The sequence below is a fragment of the Balaenoptera physalus genome (assembly GCF_965194825.1).
Source record: "Balaenoptera physalus genome assembly, chromosome: 9".
Lineage (NCBI taxonomy): Eukaryota > Metazoa > Chordata > Mammalia > Artiodactyla > Balaenopteridae > Balaenoptera > Balaenoptera physalus.
Window position 1 is genome coordinate 11790782 of NC_138888.1, and position 18890 is coordinate 11809671.

Genomic DNA, 18890 nt, shown 5'->3' on the forward strand with positions numbered 1-18890 from the left:
GCAAGATCATGTGAACAAGGTTCTGAATAGTACTGAGCTAGTGGATATAAAAGGATCTTGAAAAGATATGAAGCTTTATAGGTATATAAAGTGTTATCACTATTTCTTGAATAGAAAACAAGAGAATTCACGATAAAGGCACTAGAAATTAGCATCAAAGGTCAAGGTTAAAGTCTGGTGAGGAAGAAAGGAACGGGCAGTAACCAACTGGCTTGTGGTTTTGTTGGGCAACAAAGACATTGAAATAAAAGGCTGTCTGAACAATAAAGAGTTATGATTCAGGACAGTTTCCCCCAAACGAATTTAACAATAAACTGTTTTTCTCATTTGTTTTTATCCTCTCATGCATAAAAAATAGCAGAGTAAAAAGAACACTCAAAACAAATGTGGGTTTAATTAAGCAACAAGACATGACAGACGGTGCCCCAGTGCCAATTAGCACAACTTTGGGTGTGCGCTGAGATGTGTGGGGAGAGTTCCCTACCGGCTGTCTTCAATGCCAGATTAAACCAACCCCGGAAACGTTTGCAAAAGGTCTTCGGAGTCTGTTAAGACTTAAGCGTAAAAATACATCATGTCTTAGAGAACACTAGCGAAGGGATGGAGGACAAAGAACAGGGCTAATTCATGTTTGTGTTCCAAGGCCTGCAGTAGCGCTGAGTATATGTAGGTGCCAATAATCTTTGATGAATGAGTGAATGTGGGAAGGAATGAAGACTCAGGGAAGCAGATTTCAGCTCAGAAATGGAAGTCTTTGCCAGACCTTGAAAGTTGTCTAAAATTAGAATGAGGGTCCCCTGAGAGTGCTGAGTTCCCTGTTGGGGGAGGTGTCCTAGTGGAATCCAAATTGCTCCTTGAAAAGCACTTCAGAGAAGGAATTCAAGGAATCTCTAGGCTTCCTTTAAAGTCTTAAGAATCTTTAATTCTGTATTAAAAGAGGAGATGAAACACAGTACAATGGCAGGAAGAATATGATCACTCTGCAATAGCTTTAAGGCAGAATTGGACTCTAAGAGAAAGTTACAAAGATATTACAGAGAGAAGGAACAAAAAACCCCACAGCATCAAAACAATCAGAAAAGAAATCAAAGAGTAAAGGAAAATATGTATTATGCAATAGGTTTCTCCTTAAACCTTTGGGTATGTATATTTCTTCATCTGGAATCATATATCAATAGTATACCTGCATCAGTGATGTGTACTGAATATCTCCCTCCCATGTGCAAGATACTCTGATAGGAGCTGTAACCTTCTGAAACTGGTACAGTCAGTAATGTTTTCAGAATGGAGTATAATTCACAGGGACAGCAGTTGACTAGAATCAGATACACGTTATTTTATACCCCTGCTAGTGATGGGTTGTGTGATCTCGGATAAGTTCCTTATGTCCTCCTCTGTGGAATTAAAAGAACAATAATCCGGGCTTCCCTGGTGGCGCAGTGGTTGAGAATCTACCTGCTAATGCAGGGGACACGGGTTCGAGCCCTGGTCTGGGAAGATCCCACATGCCACGGAACAACTAAGCCCGTGAGCCACAACTACTGAGCCTGCGCGTCTGGAACCTGTGCTCCGCAACAAGAGAGGCCACGACAGTGAGAGACCCACGCACCGCGATGAAGAGTGGCCCCCGCTCGCCGCAATAGAGAAAGCCCTCGCACAGAAACGAAGACTCAACACAGCCAAAAATAAATAAATAAATTAATTAATTAATTAAAAAAAAAAAAGAAAGAACAATAATCCAATCTATCCATCCTTATAAGATGCGCAGACCATTTGTCAGGAGTGGACCTCTAGGAAACTGACAGACTTCAAGGTCATTCACTGCTGCTCTTGCAAAGAGAATCAGATCCAAGTTTAACAAGGCCAGCAGGTTCCGCTCATCAAGCCCTGCCCACTGGCGCTCCTCCTCACCTCTCACCGCACCCCTTTGCTTTTCCCTAGCTCCTGGTGGTCACTGAGCAGTCTGTGCCTTTGCTCTTGCTATTCCCTTTGTCCAAAATGCTTGTCCTCTCCTTCTTCATTGGGTAAGTTGTTGCTGTACCCAGGACCCGTTGCCTGGCCAGCTTTCCCCTGAGCCTCCAGGTCTGGGCTGTTGGCCCTCCTCACCTGCGGGTCCAGCCACACCTCCTGCCATATAGTACTATTTCTCAGACTCTGATCACCTTAAAATTTGCAACTGTGCCTTATGCCCCTTGGCTTTCCTGGTCCCGGCGCGTAATAGGTCCTGAACAAATTCGGTCAAACCTGAGGATGGGTAGAGAAGTCAGCTAGCAGGCAAAAGAGATCAAGAGAATTACTGGAAAAAGAGACAAGATGTGAGAGTTGCGGGAGTCGCCAGGGAACCGGGAGCAGTTTGGGGTGGACCAAAGACAGAGTGGGCAGTGAAGAGATTCAGAATGACGCCAGTCGTCCAAGATCATCAGTTCGCTTTCTGCTATGATGAGACAAAGCAGGAAGCTCTTTCTCCTTGCCCTTTCCCTGACAGATCCCTGGAGAGAATCAAGTATTCTCTCTGGCCCTCTTCTGCTTGAGTCCCCACTGTTTGCCGGGCTCCCAAACATCTCCCGGGGCTGTGCCAGCGGGGTCTGACTGCTTCTGAGAGCAGATCCTCCTCATCTCCCACCTCCATGGCAACCAGCAGCGCTGCAGTTGTTTCCATAACAGGCAAAGGCAGGAGGGTGGGGAGATGGCTCTCTGCGTCTCCCAAACCCTGACAAAGCAATTATTACATTTCACATTAATTACAAAACGCGGCTGGCAACTGTGCTTTTGTAAAAAAAAAATGCTAAGCCCTGGTTTCATAGATATACCTTTGCTTTTCACATTTTGTCCTTCCGGTGTATTCACTTGGGAGCAGCTGAAAATGTCCCCGTGCTTATTTTATTAGCGTCGCCCATTATGCTGCTTTTCAAATAGCCGACTGGCTTAATAGAGGTGTGTAACCTTGGAAGAAGTGCATCCACATCGAGGTTTGCGTGCCAGCCTCTAATTTCTCATCCATTCCCCTATAAGTTGAACTGCAGGCTTTAATTGGTCAAATCATTAAAGGATGTAATTAGAGCCGTGTGAAAGTAGGCTGGGGAGGAGGAGGGAAGAGGCAGACAATGGTATCCATAATCAAGGGCATCGCCGAAAATGCAGTGACAGGAACTCTTCTTCCTTTGGCTTCCTGCCTTCCTGCATGCCTGCCTATGATAAGAGCTGCTGGAGCCTTCTTCAACCACTAATAAATCATTTTCAGAGCCCTATAACCTCACTGGTATAAAAATCATAGTTTCGCAGCTTCTCCGTTATTAATGCAGATCTTTCTGGGCTCTCTGGTCCACAGTAGACCTTGAAGACACTTCCAATTGAATAGTAGTACTTTGAGCCCGAGCTTCCTTCAAGGGGTCTGTGAATAGTGACCAAGGCAGCTCTCTCTCTGGCAAATTCTGCAGCTTGCATCTGCCAGGTTCCGGGGTAGACAGTGACCCACGTGTAGCTCCTGATGAGTTGCTGATTAAACCTCAAGAAACACAACACAGACAGGTTGAGAGAAACGACCTCAGAATTGGGGTGCTAAGAAAAAGTGATTTGGAGGCCTCACCACAGAGAACAGTCCCAGAGGCCCAAACTCTTCAGGATTTGATCCCAAAGGAATGGCTACTAGTTCTGCCTGAGGCACGGGGAGCTCCAAGGAGGCTCTCTACCCCGTCCTGCCTAACATGATTTAATGTGATTTACAAACGAGTGGCATGCACAGGAAGCCAGAGAATATGTGTATTCTTGCAGAAATCAGACCACAAATTTGAAAGTTTGGGGCCAGATTCTGAAATGCAGAATCAAGAAACGCAGCCAGGATTTGTCCCAGCGTCCTTCTTTCTAAAAGCTGCTTAATTAGGAGGTGACTAACTCCAGAATGACTGTTATCACTGACAGGCAGGCAGAAAGGTAGCAAGAACTGACCACACTTCCAAGATTCTCCCTCAATTACACTCCCTTTGATCTCCTGAAAAAGAAAAAGAAGGAAAGAAAGAAGGGAAAGGAACTTTCTCAGGGCAACTGGCTCTAATTGTAGCCTTTATGGTTTTTTTGTTCACTCTTCAATAAAATCTCCTTATGTGAACTCAGAAGTTCACACACCAATTAAATGTGCATCTGTAGTGTGTCTAAGATTGCGGCTCTCTTTTAACTGTAAAAGTACTTTGGTAAGAAAATAAAATTGTGGGAAGACCCAGTCACAGCATCTTTTCGTCTGGCATTAAGGTGGGATCTGGAAATGCGTACCTTGGGCTCTTCCAAGGGCTTTGGCAGAAAGTCCCCAGAGGCACCAGGAAGAAGGAACCTGTGTAGTTGGTGACACTGGATTTGCCATAAGGCTTAAGAAACCCCTTTGAGACAGTGTTGATTTTGAAAACATATTAAAACATAAGCTTCATGTTTGCATTGCTCTCATATTGGACTACAGCTCCCTTTTAGATGACAAATACTCCCAGTTAACTTCAGATAGAGACACAGGAGCCAGACAGCTGGAAGGGAGCCTAGACGTCAAGGTTTGGTCCAATCCACACATTTTACAGATGAGAAAACAGGGACTGAAAGAAGTTAAGTAACTGAGAAGTGTCCTCTTCAGTATTGTTTCTCCTACTTGCTCATATCAAATCTAGTAACATGATATGATTTTGATGACTAAGAAAGAGGAAAATAAAACCATATCACTGTTTTATCACATACTTGAAGCAACCGTCACTGTAAATATAGCATGACTATTCATATTAAAATAACTAAAATGTATAAAGTGAAGAATAGGAAATATAATGTCTGAAAAAGAACAAAATCAGTATCTCTCCTGGTATCTGTCAAGTCCCAACAGTCCTGGATTTGGTAGCTGGGATACCTTTGGTTCCAAGCCAAGATCACAGTAAAATTAGGGTCTGATCTAAGAGGAAATAAAACATTTAGACAAACAAAATGGGCACAAGCAGTATCCTCTCTGAGAATTCCTGAGATAAGTAAAATAAGATATTCTACTTTTTATTTTCTACCTGTGAAAAGAAAACAAAATGGAGGTAGCTGGAGCAAAGGAACATTTAAGACATGAATTTTAAAGTACATAAAAAAACTGGAAAGAATGATTTTCAATATATTCCCTCAGGAGCTACCTCTTGCAAAGCATCTTGGGTTTTCTTATACTACTTCATTAGTTTCTTCAGCTCTGTTATGGGAAACCTGGCAAGAAGAATAAATAAAGAGTTCAATATCTTTGCTCATTCAATAGATGTACTTAAATTTAGTTTATCAGTGTCAAATTCTCATGTGGAAATCAACCTAACAGAAAATAGATTGTGATCAACAACTCATTACATGGGAGAAAGATGTTATAGAACGTAGACTATAAAAGACCTAGAATTTATCCTGTGCTCCGTTCCTGACCATCACATGTGGATTATGTAATGGTAGATACATTGCTTAATTTTTTGCTTGAAGCTCAGTATCTATTTCTGTAAAATGGGAACAGCTGCTCTCTGTCTGGTGTGCTTTAGTCCACAAAGGGAGAATTGAAGAAAGCTAGGAGCAGAGGAGTGAGGGTAAAGGGATATAATGTAAAAGGAGTATTTACAGCCACCTACAAAGAGGACTCCAAAGGTCATGGTCAGTCATCAGTCTTCGGAGCTATTTGACTCTAGATTAAAGACCCCAAGTGAGCCATTCAAAGAGTCTAGCTAAGCCCTTAGGAGAAATTCATTTTCAGTAAACTGTAAGGGTGTAACAATTATTGATTAGTGAAAAGAAGCAGTATAACTTAAAGGTCAAAAGATGGGGCCCTGGAATCAAGCAAACAGGGTTTTATCCTACCTTTGCCATTAATGGACTACAGGTCTCTTAACTTGTTATATACTGGTCTGTAAAGTGGAAATAAGATTAATACCTGAGGATTACATGAGATCATATGCCTAAAGAATTTATAACAGTGTTTGCAGTATAATAAGTATTCAATATATGTTAGCTATGAAAAATATTACCTGTTTTTTTCAAAACTTTAAGATACTTACCAGAAAACAGCAATTAAAAATACTGGACAACGTTTATGTTCAATTTAGCAAATAGTTCCTATTTTATATACAGCATATTGCAAGAGACTGCTGCCGGGTAAGCTTTTCTAGCTCTGTGGACGCTAAGACCAAACAAGGCAGCCCCTTCGTAGATGTGGTCGCATATAGTAACAAATGGAACATAACGAGGAAAGACACTGCCCCTTGGGTGCTAACCTCACCAAACCCGTAGGGAGACAGTCAACAGCACAGACTCAGAAACACTATAATGTGCTTTGCCTTCTTAAGTGAGCTTCAACCAAAAGTATATTTGCATTGATTTCTAACTAAAAGGCTGTAGAAAAATGTGCTAAAACACATATTAGCAGGGAAAACACTACTCCAACAATGTTGTACGCAGATTGACTCCCTGGACCTTTCTCCCTTTCTGTAATCTTATGGTCACTCTGCAAATCATTACTAAGGACAGCCTGGTGCTAAGCATGTGCCAGGTGTTGAGGTTTCAAGATGAACGAGTCTTGAGGGGTCAAAGTCCATCAAGAAACGCAGGTATAAATAAATACTCAGAACCGTAATATCTGGGAAATGTCATCAAGGTATGACATCCGTGCTTGTGGAATCGAAGAATGCTTGAGAAGACAACTTTTGAATTGGGTCTTAAAGCGTGAGGACTACTTTGCAGGGCAGAATAGGGAATGGCTCTGTTAAAAGAAACTCAGGTAGCAGAGAGAAGAGGCTAAATAGAAGATGTCATTTCTAAATGTATCTGATACTGGGACCACAGGAATCAATGCCACCGATATTCACAGAACTTTCTGCTGTTCCTTTTTCCCTCACTCCCCATACCTCAAGCCACAACTTACAGCCATGGAGGACCCCAGAATTCACCCACAACTGTAGAGATTTATAATAGTAGTAGCCTCTGCTGCTTTTCACTGTGGGTGCAGGAAAAAAAGAAAAACATATCAACTGGGAAATTATCTGTACTCTGGGCAATGAATTCTCATTTCACACTTGAATCTGATCCCAATGGCAAGTATCAACTGGCCACCCAGCAGGGCTTCCATTGGTAGGAAAAGACTCAGGATGTCTTTGTCTGGATGTTGTGACTGCTGGCTTCCCCACAGATTTCAGAAGACAGGGAAGAGAAGCATCGGACACAGACTTCTTAGGCTGGATGATGCTGTGTTCTGAGCTTCTTCTCTTCATTTGGAATTTAGACATCACCAATTCCCAGAATTAGAAAGCTGAATTTTCTTCTTAAGAATATACAGAGAGGCTTAGTTCCATAAATACTGGCTTATTTCAGTCTACTAGGAATAACACATGCAAGTATATGTGTGTATGTGTACATGTAGGTATATATATACATGTACACTAAATTGTATGAAGTAAGAATAAAAAATATAAAGTCTGAAAGAGAACAAAAACACTATCTCCTCTGGTATCTATAACGTGTGTCGTATGCATATATATTAGTGTGCATGATGCACAGTATTCTAAAAAAATGCTTTCTTATTTCTTGGGAAAGAAGTGTGTGTGTGTGCGTGTGTGTGCGCGCGTGTATAGGATGGAATACACATATATATATATATATATATATGAAATTAGCTTGTACATCATAATACCTATTCCAGGTCCAGAATGATTATATGTTTATAATTAAATTATGGTGAATTGAAATTTAATTTATGTGAATATAATTAAAATGAATGTTGTGAATCATACAATATCTTCAGAAGTATTTGATTCATTCCATTCAAGACACTGGGAAAGATGCACAGATTACTCTTCCTTAGATATTACAAAAACCAGAACAGAGAAACTTGACCAGATAGATAGGCACTGAGTTTCTGAGTAACTACCAAGGAAGAAATCCACATGGTGCATGTCCCATGTCATCCCCGGCCGTAGCCATCCACATCTTGGCGCATTTGTGTAACCTGGAACACTACCACTGGAGCCAATCGCCGGAAGCAGAGGGACTTGCAGCTGCACTTTCCAAACTTGGCGACACCCCAGATGAGACCTACCTCAACCCCATCCGGACCTTCCACACAGTGAGTTCTCCTTGCATGCCACCTAGCTCCTCATCCCCCAGATTCTTCAGAAATACTGTATTTCAAAAGCTTTTAATGAAACAGAAAGCTAGAGAGGTTTTTATGCCAAATGCTAACATCAGTTTCACCTTTTAAAAAAAGTTATTTTCCTCTGCCATCAGTGTTGCTGAGAAGTTACGAACAAGAAGAAAAACCGATGCCACTTAATTGGTTTATAGCAAAAAATAGTAAATACACCTAAACAAGAAATGCAATAACCTGTTAAAACCCTAACATTTAAATTTTTTCAAGTAGCTCATGATTAGATATTTTTTTGCCTATGTTAGAACCATAAAGAATGTGAAGTGCCATCTAAATTCAGGCAGGAGGAATTGGATGTCTTCATTTTTAGTTTGCAAATTGTTTTCTGGATCCCTTCTTCTGTGTCATTTTTGGCACACAGGTGACTAGCTAGTTTGGCAAATCTGATGCTGGGCAAAGCAGCTAATTCCAGAATAAGACCCGCATGGCCAGTGACATCATTAATGCTAATTAGCTGTGTGCCCATGTGGGAAACAAAAAGAATACCCAAAGTGTAGCCACAGAAATCCACCTGTAAAGATTAAGACATTTCTCTCCTTTAATCCACCCTCTACCTCTCTCTTCCTGATTGATTTAAACTTTTGCCTTGTACTACCTACTATATTGGAATATGTATCCAGCATGTTGACGAAGCTCAAAAATCTGCATTGCCCAAGAAGAGCCCTAAGACAATACTCTCCAGAATGGAAATTTCTCCACTACCATCTGGGCCATCCCTTTAAGTGACCCTTTTGCCCACGCAGCCTTATTTGAAGAAGCAAAATTCAAAGTCTCTTTTTGGGGAAATTCTTCCATGTCATGTCCTCTAATTAGCTTAAGATGATTTTGAAAAGCAGGCCACTGATCAAGTTGACCTACATTTTCTTAGGTGACAACAATTAGAAGCTACAGATGCCCTAAGCTTGTGGGAATGGAATGCCTTTGGTGCACTCATTTGAGCTGCAGGATTTGTCCGGGCATCTACTGGGGTTAACTCTTTTCCCCGCTAAGGCTCTGGAAAGTTCATTGCAATACACACCCGAGAATAAATCTCAACATTTTGAAGAGACTATGTAATAAATAGCACTTATTATAAATATTTTTAAAGCAATTTAACAAGATGATTAAGCTACTCCCTATATGGTTATTTCGTAATTTTAGAAGCAATATACTATCTAAGTACTAATTAAGTTCAGGAAACCCTCTAATTTGGGATATTTAGAGAAAGATGGGTATCAGTAACACAATGTGTACATTACAGAGTATTTCTAAAGAGACACAGTGGAATTGTTTAAGAGGAGTCATTGCAACTGAAACCAGTCTATAAATATGTCGTGACAAGAGAGAAGTGAGGATTTGCTTTAATAAGCAAAGATGAATGATTTGTAATTAGCACATCATATGATGTAAACGGATTTCTAAAATGCCTGAGTACGCTTGAAAAAAGTCTTTAAAATGTTTTACACATACCCCTTTCAATTTTATTTCCACTGTTTGCTCTATGAAGAAAAAATAAACAACAGAGAAGTCCCTGTCCAAATTACCTTAAGATCTCAAAGCAGCCCAAATTAATGAGATTTTACTGACAAAAGATATAGTGTGAGTTCACTGAGCTCATTGTTGTCTCAAAGATAGTAACACAATGTGTGAATACTAATGACTTGGCCAGAATATGGGAAACTCACAATAAAAACAAAATGCTTTGTGATTCACATTCTAAAAAGCTATTTAACCATCCTCTACACTCACAGGGCAGAATTCTGGCCTTTTGGCAGGGTCTGTCTGATAAGGATAGCTGTATCTTTATTGATCACCTGGGAGTTACAAAGCCTTATTCCAAGCCTCCTGAGGTAACATGAAAGAAATGCAAGTCATGGTCCTTCCAATTAAAAAGCAAGAGCAAGGAATAACTGCCAGGGGAACAGAATGTGCAGCTGCTTTATTAGGAATGCCCCTGAGGGACCTCTCCAAAAAAGTGTTTATTAATGTTAAGATGCAATTAAGCATGGACATTCTCATTTTTATTTTAAAAATTAAAAACTTGAAACGGCTTTATTTTGCAGTATTGTATCTTAAAATGCATTTTCATATATTGTCCTTATTTCAATTCAACATAATAACTTTGACATGACAATTGATTTATACAGGTGGGAAAAAAAATGTAGTTATCGAAATGGCATTGGGCAAAATTTGAGCAGAGTCAGTTTCCACCCTCAGGTGGAGTAGAGGAAAGGGCAAGGAAGTTCCCTCTAGAAGTGTATGGGGATGCTTTTCAAGGCTATTATGCTTCTGATTAGAACATTTTGAATTGCTACCTGCTTGGACTCTAAAATATTGATCCTAAAATGGAAAAACAGGACTGAGACCCTAATGTCATGGTGCTTGTTTCTTTTAGAACACAATCACTGAGTTGCTAACGACAGTCGCGGGTATTACCGGCCTGTTGATCTCTCTGGCTTTGATCTTGATCATGACCTCTTCCACCGAGTTCATCCGGCAGGCGTCCTATGAGTTGTTCTGGTACACACACCATGTTTTTATCATCTTCTTTATCGGTCTGGCTATCCACGGGGCAGGGTGAGTTCTTATGGTGCTCAACGTGTAAGATTTTATCTCTGTGAACCTCAAAATAGTCTTAGAAAGTCTTCTGGATGGAAAAACATGACATGCAGGACTAATGGACACATAGAATGTATGAGAAAGCACATTCACTGTGCCAAGCACCTTTTTTAATAATACTGAAAATAAGCAACATAGGTGGTGAAGGATTATACTTTTCCTAGCTAACTCTGTTGGAGAGTCTTGACATGTATATAAGAATTTTAATGAATGCTGAGTAACAATAGATGTCTGTTTCATTCAGAACCTATTTCCACAATCCAATTTATATGGGATTCGTTGGGATATATATTTTTGACACCCAGAGTTTACTTCTGCTTGGCCAAAATCATCCCCGTGTTGGGGAGGGGACAGTGTGTGAGATGGCCAATCTGACCTAGGCTCTGCCACTAGTCTTCAGAGTGACCATGTGCAAGGCTTTCAATTCCCTGAACCTCAGTTTCCCCATCTGACCTCTAGGAATCCTTTTTCCTCAAACATCCAATAAAATGCTGTGCTGGCATTCAACACCGCCTGATCCTCTTAATTCCTTCATCAGGAAGCTAGAGCAGCAGCACCTGAAGTATAGCACCTTCAGAGATAATGTTTCCAATTCTTTAAATATTACCAAAATGGATCTAGACCAATTAACCAATTGATGTCTGTAAACTAGGTTGTCCCATATTAATTATTTAATAAATTGATGCCCTTTTTTCTCATGTTAAATTTTCAAAGTACATTTATGTATATGCATGATCAATTTGACCTTGAAAACAGTCCTGCCCAATAGAGACGGTGCTGTTATCCCCATTTCATAAGGAGGAAACAGATGTTCAAAGGGTTAAGTGATTCGCTCAAGATCCCAGGACAAATAAATGGCAGAGTCAGACCCAAGACACTGGTCTTCAGACAAACAAACCTTTACTCGTAACAAGCCCTGAAGATTGGGTCTCTACTTTCGTGAATAAACCATTCCTCGACACTTGCAAGACTGTGCCTGGTGATATTGCAAAGCCCTGTATGGCTTGCCGGAAGTTCTTCATCTGCTGCCCACACTCACAGGATCCCATGTCCTGCCCCTTGTTCTGCCACCACGGCAGCTGCTGAGTGCAGGGGTGCCGAGTCTCAGAGGTGGGCTCTGTTTCTGCCCAGACCTGGAAGGGCAAACACACGGCCCAAGAGGCGGGATGGCCGAGCAAGTCACACACCATGCGGTGACTGTGGATCCCATGCGGGGCCCTCTGGGAGCTTTTATCAATCCGCACCTCCCAGCAAGTCAACTGCGTCCTCCAGTCTCCCATCCACACTAGAAGCGCCCCTCATCTCAGCCCTCCACTTCTTGAAGGGGGTCCGAGCGGCTGCCGCCACCTCTGCCCAGTTAAGAGCTCCCCCATCATCTGTCAGCTTGTCTGACACACAGACACTGTAAGAGGAAGAATTGCCCCGGGGCTGTATTTTACCCTAAAGAACTGGCCATCCCTCTGCTAATCTTTAGAAACCTAGTCAGTCAGTGTTCATATTGACGCTGCTGCCTGGCTAAGGGCTTTCTAGCCTCTTTTAACTTTAAAATACCTGCAATTGACTCTTCTGAATGTGCCATCCCTCACCCTGACTTTCTGTATTTGGAGGGTGGGGTGGATGGTATGTAGTCCCCAAGCCTTCCACCCCAAAGACTGTCAGGCCTTCCTTTCTCTGTGGGTTCTTCTGCCGGTGCCAGGGTGTTAACCCCTGTAGTTCATTTGAGAGGCTCTTCATAATCCACATGTGTCTAGAAGAACTCTTCACAAAAATTACGCATGCATTGCCCTGATCCTTCCTCCCCGGCATTCACACCCTGGTCCATTGTAGAAGCACAAGAGGATTTCAATGGGCAGTGTTTCATCGGAGATATTTTTTAATATCCAAATAACATTTCATAAGATGAAATTTTTTTAGTCATTTTAACTTAGTTGGAAGGCTTATTTTGGGATAAGGGCCTCGTTTAATCTTCTCAGCGTGAAGTATTCTACAGCTACTGTTTACAGCAAAAAGTAATTTGCAAATTCTGTACAAAAATGCCAAGTAGGATTATTGGAATGTGTTAAAGCCCACTAATCTTCTTATTTTGGGATGGCATAGATGAAGACATAAAAAGTTTAAAAATTTTTAAAAAGATACCTACTGCATTTGAGAAGAGTTCTGAGGTTCCTTTAGGTAAAATAAGAAATGTTGTCTAAGGGCTGAGAACGAAGGTGTTAAAATTTACAGATCCTTTTCCTCTGGCTCCTATTTTTTATTCACCCTTCCTCTGTCTGGGCGTCATTTGCTCATGGGAGATTCACAGATAGTTTTGCTCATCTAACTCGGTGGGATGTTATCAAGTTTGGATGACTTCCATAAAACAGACTGGGACAAAGGCCAGGATGGCAGTTCTCCAGGCTGTTTCCAAGGGCATTGCCGTGCCCTCCTCCCAGGCCCTACGATGCAAGAGGAGACGTGTTACTCCACAGGCTACCCAGGACCTGAGCTGTGTCGTGCTAAATTTTCTCTGTGAGGGTCATGTTCGTCAAAAGTTAATCCATGTATTTTACTCATAAACTGCTAGGAATTGAGCAACACCTGGATTTCATGACCTCAGCATCACATGCTTCACAGCCTGTGCACCAGTGGGTAAAGGGAGGAATTTGTACCTAAGCAAATTGTCCAGGGTCAGTGGGTACTGCATCTGTAGCAAATATAGTATAGCAGGATCAGGACTTCCCTGGCAGTCCAGTGGTTAAGACTCCATGCTTCCACTATAGGGGGCATGGGTTCGATCCCTGGTCACGGAACTAAGATCCCACATGCTGCATGGCACGGCCAAAGAATGAAAACAAATTAATAATAATATAGCAGGATCACAGGACTCTTGATCCAGTGCTCCATTCACGAATGCCAGCTTCCTTTTTCACTCTCCAATTCAACAATATCGTCTTGAAGGCACATTTCACACTGACCTATTTTTACCCTGTCAAATACTAAGCCTGCTATCGGTTACTGGGGGGGAAAATACCATTATTCAGGGCACTTCTTTTGACTTCTTCACTTGATAACTTCTAGGTGCTCAGAAACAAACCAGGAAGGGCAGAAGTTCAATAAATTTGCAAAAGACCCAAATAGTACAAAGTTAGCCAATTAGCCCAAATCAGCAATCAGGACAAGACGCAACCTAATTAAATTCAACAGTCTACAAAAGGATGTGTTCCAACAATTTTCCTTCATTATGAATTCTCTAATACAGACACTTTCAATTTAACACAAGATACCACCGAGGGGCACTTCTTTTCTGGTATCTTCAAAGTTACTCAAAGCTTCTTAAATTCCTATTTTTAAAGATGCTCAGGGAAATACACCCCAGCCCAGATTTCAAGACAGTGGAAATGTTATTGCAGAGTCCGTCGTAGACTATGTATCTGTGGCATCACAAGACTGCACAAAATCAATTTCAAATTTGGCGGTTTTGTTTTGTTTTGTTTTTAATGGCAAGTCGGATTGTTCGAGGGCAAACCGCTGAGAGTCTTCTGCTACACAACGTCACCTTCTGCAGAGACCACCTCGCTGAGTGGCAGACAGCTGCCCGGTGCCCCGTGCCTCAATTTTCTGGCAAGGAACCTTCGGTAAGAATGAGCCCAGGAGCTTTTAAAAATAGCTGTCGCCACAGTTAAAATAGCTAGAGCTTTTATATGCTTGAAAAAAGAACAGCCCGTGTCACCATGAGACAAAGCCAACTCTTTATTAAGTGTGCTAATGGAGAACTCGAGTTAGGGATCATTTTACGAGAGGTTGCCTGCCAAAAGCACTTTGTTCATTTTGAAATGTGTTCTTGCACTTACATTTAAATATGGGTGGCTGAGAGGGTGGGAATTCAGAGAGCCCCGCAAGCACAGTCCTGTCTCCAGAGGAGTCAGAAAGCTGTTTGGCTCACCTCCCTCTGCACTCAGCTCCCTACCCCCTGAACAACTGCCCTCTCCATTCTGAGAATTAATAGCATCCCTTCCCAAATGAACATTAGGCGACGACCAAATGAGAATCATGCCCTCTTTATAAGCTTGCCTTCTTTCTTTCCACAACTTTCGAGATGGAAAGAATTGAGTTTACGTGCTTTTACTTCCTGTTCTAATTAAACTTTTACTACTGAAATAATGAGAATATTAGCCCCAAATAGACTTAATTAGAGTAGATGATAACGTCCACAAGATCTCAAAAGTAAAATTTCCAGGGTATGCTGTAAGCATGACACTTGGTGGCGTAGATAAATAGAAATAGTAATTCTCTTTGGTATCCTCACAGGTCTTATAGAACAATGCAAACCTTGGGGCAGCTGGGTAATGCATGAAGGAAAGGAAATGAAGCCAGCAGATTAAAACAAGGAGGAAACAAGTACCAAAAAATATGTATCATTAAACAATGGGAAGATAGTTTTCAGTATATAAATGGTGAGGATTCGGGAAATTCTGTTATCAGCATATGAAGAATATAATGATTGACTTTTTCGAAAATCCTTAACTCTGTTAAATTAAGCGCTGGTTTTTAAGAGTGGAAACAGCTAGGAAGAATGTTTAAAACCGAGAGAAGTAGAATAGATGTGTCCATTAGACTGTGGTTCTTTTAATGGCCGGTATAGATTGTCTCTGCCTTAAACCCAACCATCGGGAGCCACTACCCAGCCTGCATATTAATGAGGAACATGATTGCCTCTCTAAAATGTTCAGCTACAGTGTCTCCATAAAAAAATCAATACTCTCCCACACCTCATGAATACAGACTAGAGCCTGCTCCCAGCCGTGTATGCTGACATTCACTATCATGAAAAGGGGGGAACGTACCCACCTCTCTGTTCACTCTCCCCTGCTATATTTCCTTGCACACCCAAACTCATGTTGTCACTCTTTCCCATTATTTTTAATGGATCCTGATTCAAAGCGTGTGTGGGCTCTGCAATTACCGCTTGGCTGAGCTGTACGGTGTTCTCTCTGATGTCTTAGAGACACTGAATCCAAAAGGCATCCCAAGGACAAGTGCCCTCGCTTCACTGCACCACACCTACCCCGTCTTTGCAGGAATCCATCTCTTCCTCTTTGCCTCTCTTAACTCGGTGCATTTTCGTGGTGCTTTTCTCAATAGAGTATTTATCAGTTCACCTTTAGGGGTGTACGACTCCCATGGTAGAGCTAAGGATGCTTTGTACATCACCTCATGTAAACTGAACTGATCGAAGGAAACAGTTATACTTTGCAATCCCCTTTTCCCCCACTTGACTCACTCCCCCTTTCTACCCAAACTCACAGACACATGCAAGACTCCAGACTCAATAGAATTCCTCATGCAATCCATCTCAAAAGATGCCTGGTCTTCCTTAGCCAAAGAAGCACCTTATTTCATTTAACTGCAACATTAACAAATAATAATAGTAATAAGACTGGCACTTTTTAAATTACTAGGGAACGATGTCAATGGTATAGGAAAAAGCTTTAACTGAGGTAGAGTCAATTCAGCAAACTTTTGCCAAGTGGTTATTATATTCTTGGCATCGCAGTAGACGCAGGATTCAGGGATGTGGTTTCTGCTCCTGGAAATCTTATTGTCTAGAAAAAGAGGCCATTCATAAGCACATACATAAAATAAAATCAAAGCCAGCATGTTCTTATTTCTGGTAGGAATGAAAAACCAGGAGTGAAAGTGGAGGAAACAAGTTTCATTACTGCAGCTTTTAAATCAACATGGTTTTATTTCTATCATAAAATACTCACTGTACCATGACTTTTTGAGTATTTTTAGAGAAGAAAAAATAAAGCTAAAAATCCACAGGTCTTTTAACATTAAAGAAACTTAGATACTAAATAGACCTGGCCCTTTATTTAATAGATGGAGAAATCGAGGTCCAAGGAGTTTTTATTTCTTACCTATGGTCACAAAGGGCATTCCTAGCAAAATCACATCAAGGAGCCAGAGCTCCTAACTCTGTGGCCATGAACTTTCACCTCTCTACTCTTCGACATTCATTCTGAATCTCTGGCCTCCTTCCACTCCTCATTTTGTCAGCTCTCTGCTGCTATCTACAACTCTATGCCCCCGACATTGTGTTTATCTCTGTGAGTAGAACTAAAACATTTAAGAGCTTGGAGGGAGCCCAAATAATAATTTCCTTCAATTCTCCCATTTTATAAAACAGAAAATTTGAACATAAAAAAACCCAAGATTTTCCTAAAGACATAGGGTGAGGGATGGTTACCCCAAGACCAGAAGCCAGGTCTTCTGGGACCCAGTCCAAGTTCTACCTTGCCCCTCCCGCTCTGGGCCGTGTCTCCTTGCTCTTGCCTATCCTGGTCATCACTGCTGGGATATATATCTTTGAGTATTCATCTCTGGCCATCCTCTCCCTCCATCCCTACATTCCAGGGGCCCCAGGAGTATCACAGTGTAACTAAACTGGGCTTTCTCCTCCTGGAGCAATTTATATACTAGATAGAGATAGAGCCAAGGATTAATAGCTTACATTCTCCTTCCTGACTAACCGTACAAAGAAAAATAATCCATTCCATTTTATCAACATGGAAAAAGCAGAGACCATGACTGACTTGACACCAACAAAATGAAGTGTATGATGTCGCAAACTTTCTAAAATGGGTGTGGAAGATTACTTGTAAAAATACATAGAAACTATGGGAGTGGTTTTGCAAATCTGTCTCTAAGCTCATATAGAAAGAATTGCATCCTTGTTATCATTTCTGTAAATATCCAAGCCAACTCTCCAAATATTTCTTGGTTCATTCGAGCATAAGAGACCTAAGGATTCACTGCTTTGGTCCAACCCCATCCTTCATGTCTACCCCTTCCTGCCTTATCCCTTCCTCTGATCATCCTCACCTCACCCACAGCATAGGTGGACAGAAGGTTTTATTCTCTCTGCTATTCTGAACACGTTGCTGAACCCCACTGAGGCAGAAAAGAATAAGTGGGTCAAATTGCTTTGTGTTGCCTACATAAATCGAGCCTTTATCAGGCAAACAAGAGGCTCCCAGGGAAAAAGCACAGAAGGTTGATGTAGGTGAGAAAAAGACCTAGAAATAAACAAAAGAGGTTTAGAAGAAACAGGAAAGATAACAAAAGCAAAAATGATGCTGAAGGGCTTGTGACCTGTCAACAGAAAAGACGGAGAAGGATAATAGGGGAGTAATGAACAAGGAAGGTGATGAGTCAGTCGGTGAGGTTTCAGTGAATACCTGAGTTCAAGAGAAGGAGACACCCTTTCTGTTCCTGAGTTAGGATTCTAAGAGTGAGGTCGGTGGATCTAGAATTCCAAGGAGGGAATTCGGGGAAGTTAGGAGGAGGCTTGGGTTCTAGTCCTGGCTCTCTGTGACCTCCTTCTGTGTCCCTAGGCAACTCATACTCATTCCCAGAACGTTATGTTATTTCTTCTTTAAAAGAAGAACTAGACTAGATTTCCAAGAACCCTTATCATCCTAAAATTCAATGAATTAATGAATCTCTAATAGTTTGTAAAGTACGTACCCTTTCTAATGTCAGCATTGGACAGAAGGAAGCATGATTACATGGGAAGAGCACAGGCTGGTGGTCAAGGCCAGTTCACGTCTTCACTGTGTACCTTGTTTATCACCTTTGTGACCCTGGACAATTTGTTTCATCTTGCTGAGCCTTAGTTTCCTTTTCTGCCAAATAAAGAGAATATCATATGCCTCAGAAGGTTGTTTGATATCAAACCTAGTATAAATCTTCAAAATTTTTAAGTTCCCATTCCTTCCCTTTTAGGGGAAGCACACACCTAATGCTGTTACCCAACCCATGGTACGAGAGTAGCCTGCTGGTAAACTGATCCTCAGTAAGGCAGATTATACTCATAAAAGGTTAACACAGAATGGAAAAGTTCCCTGTCAGAATTCTCCAGACAAGTGTTGAGGCTTTTGCTCTGATTCTGTAAACCTAGATTTAAAGTGTTGAGGAACTGGGGACTTCCCTGGTGTTCCAGTGGTTAAGACTTCGCTTTCCAATGCAGGGGGTGTGGGTTAGATCCCTGGTCGGGGAGCTGTGATCCCACATGCCTCGTGGCCAAAACAAACACCAAAACATAAAACAGAAGCAATATTGTAACAAATTCAATAAA

The 18890-nt window shown here is 41.5% G+C and overlaps 1 protein-coding gene and 1 long non-coding RNA gene across 2 annotated transcripts in view; both read left to right on the forward strand.

The window, feature by feature from the left end:
* The window catches only part of LOC309667022, a 398987-nt gene that overhangs the window by 65109 nt on the left and 314988 nt on the right, over positions 1-18890 (forward strand). The gene's annotated exons all lie outside the window — the stretch shown is intronic.
* NOX3 (NADPH oxidase 3) overlaps positions 1-18890 on the forward strand; it is a 69045-nt gene that overhangs the window by 4927 nt on the left and 45228 nt on the right. The window contains 3 exon segments of the mRNA XM_082475053.1: positions 7947-8092; positions 10548-10729; positions 14256-14385. Of these exon segments, the coding sequence (XP_082331179.1) occupies positions 7947-8092; positions 10548-10729; positions 14256-14385 (458 nt within the window).